Raw genomic sequence first — 2719 nt, forward strand, 5'->3', positions numbered from 1 at the left:
AAAAAAAAAAAAAAAAAAAAAAAAAAAAAAAAAAAAAAAGCTAGCTAGATCTTGAAGGTGGTAACAGTTTTCATCATCACATTCTACATTGAGCTTTTAACTAACTATTTAATTTATGCTTGGCTTGAAAATAAGACTTAACTTACCCTTACTGTTGTGGTATATACATTTTTTCATAGACTATGAAATTTGAAGTTTTGAGCAGTAGTTAGTAAAGTGCACTTTTAAGCCTTTTGAGTTGTAATAATTATTTGTAAAATCAATTTATCATATATAATGAGTTTTATATTGCCTTTGAAACCAGCAATAATAGAAGACTAGTGTATATACTAAAATATATAGTAATATTTTTTATTCATTCATTTATTCATTCAACAAGTACTTCTTGATATAACTATACGCCAGACATTATATTAGAGACTTTGGTTATAGTACTGAATAAAAGTCAAGTCTCTGCTCTCATGGAATCTCTGTGGAGGGGGATGGTAAGGTGTAGGGGAAACAATTAGTAAATATCAAGAACAGGCATTATATCATGTGGATAAGTGCACTGAAGAAAAATATAGCAGAATAAAGGGATAGAGAGTGATGAAAGGAATTCAGTTTTAGATATTTAAGAAAAATGAAAGTATCGATGGTTGAAATGCTTAGAGGAACGGAAAGAAATTGCTTCAACAATGTAAAGAAATAGTGAAGAAAAGAAAAAAGTATTAAATGTGATTTTTGCGGTATTTCTTATAGGGGTATTTCCTATATAAATTTAAATTTAACTTATTAATGTACTCAAGCTTTTTTGTTCTTTTTATAAGTAGTTTTGGCTGGAGATGTTTGTTGATTTGAAGTATTTTATTGATTCTGCCTTATTTTATTTTGTTGGGTTGCATCACAATCTTGATTCTCTATGTTAAGATATTAATCACTTCCTTGGGATATTGTATACATAGACAAACAAAAATGCCTAAAGTTGATTTTACAAAGGTGAAAAGTACATATTGCCTTTAGTTAGTAAAGGTAAATTATTTTAAGAGCAGAGAGCTGTCATATAAACCACTTGCTGATGTCTGTATCATCAGCATTTATAACTTATAATATTTTCAAGTGTATGACTTTATTCAGTAATCATTGATAAATTTTCTGCATATGAAATAGGTAAAGTAACTTTCTCTAAAGAAAATAAAATTTATGTAGATAAATGGAAAGCCATAAGTGTATTTTATGAAGCAGTAAATGAACAAGAATTTCAAGTCATGAAAGTTATGTTGTCAGACAAAATTAGCATGTAAGAAAAGTATTGTTTCAAAGGAAAGTATACTTTCAAATGGCCTGTCTTTCTGTCTCTTTCTCCTCTTTTGAAAAATATTAAAGTATGAGCTATGGATAATCTTAGAAAACTTTATTTTACTAAATAACTGATATCCTAGGATCTAGTCAATAATATATTTGTATAAAATATTCTGTTAGGACTTATAACATTAAGAACAAATGATAGTGTATTGAAACTATTTACATTTAGTATTAAGAGTTTCTTAATTTGCAGTATTTTAAGACCTAGTGTAATTTTTGTTAAAATAACCTTTTTTTGAAAATACAGTGTGTGTGAAATTTTTAAGATGTGCTTTAAAAAATAAGATATAAATACCTGAGAGTAGGAATTACCCTTTTTGTCTTATTCATAGCCCAACGTAAAGCATGACAGTTTTCCAAGGAGTTTATTAATACGTTAATAAATATTTAGGAGATTTTCAAATGGTCATTTCCTGTGTTAATGCTCCATTTTTATTTTATTTTTTCTGTTTACAGATATGATCCAGATGTGTACGTGAATAACTTTGGTTAGTCAGAGTGAACATTCAATAATGAGTGGTGCAGCTTTGGGACTCGAGATTGTTTTTGTCTTTTTTCTGGCATTATTCCTACTTCATCGATATGGAGATTTTAAGAAACAACATAGACTTGTAATTGTTGGGACACTGCTTGCTTGGTATCTCTGCTTTCTTATTGTCTTCATACTGCCTCTGGATGTTAGTACGGTAAGGGGAGAAACTGATTTTTACAATTTTAAATGCAATTGCAATCACAAGCATGTTTGAGATATATCATTTCTTAAGACAGCTAAATTATATAAGGTTAGATTTATATTTTGAATATAAATGTTATTTTAGGAATTGATCATTAAAAAGCAAAGCCAGAAAGGTAAGTTTGGGTGGATAAATTCATAAATTCCAGGATCTCTTAAGTACTCAGTAACTTTTTGATTTTTATTTTGAAACCATTTATTCATTGCTTTAGACAATATACAACAGGTGCAAGAATGCTGCTGCAAATTCAAGCCCTCCTGAGAATAGCAACATTACAGTATTGTACGCAACTGCTAACCCAAGGTATTCCCTTTTGTTTTAATTTATTCATTGCTTTAGACAATATACAACAGGTGCAAGAATGCTGCTGCAAATTCAAGCCCACCTGAGAATAGCAACATTACAGTATTGTACGCAACTGCTAACCCAAGGTATTCCCTTTTGTTTTTTTTAATATAAATATTGTAGGGGGCAAATTGTTTAAAAATTGTCAGTTTTTACCATCAGATTTTACATTTATTCAACTTACCCTCATTTTCTACTGACCCCCCCCCCCCCCCCCCCCTCCCCTTTTTACGGAAATATTTTTTTTTCTTATATAATTTTTTAATAAATCTTTTTCCATTATTTTTTTTTATTGT

At 29.2% G+C, this 2719-nt stretch overlaps 1 protein-coding gene across 1 annotated transcript in view; it reads left to right on the plus strand.

Annotated features, from left to right (window-relative positions):
• Window positions 1-2719, plus strand: part of LMBRD2 (LMBR1 domain containing 2) — a 39642-nt gene that overhangs the window by 9079 nt on the left and 27844 nt on the right. The window contains exons 2-3 of the mRNA XM_008581418.1: window positions 1801-2030; window positions 2290-2381. Coding sequence (XP_008579640.1) covers window positions 1857-2030; window positions 2290-2381 — 266 coding nt within the window. The 5' untranslated portion in view covers window positions 1801-1856. The remainder of the gene's footprint in view (window positions 1-1800; window positions 2031-2289; window positions 2382-2719) is intronic.

This window comes from Galeopterus variegatus, unplaced genomic scaffold (assembly GCF_000696425.1).
Source record: "Galeopterus variegatus unplaced genomic scaffold, G_variegatus-3.0.2 Scaffold2351, whole genome shotgun sequence".
NCBI lineage: Eukaryota > Metazoa > Chordata > Mammalia > Dermoptera > Cynocephalidae > Galeopterus > Galeopterus variegatus.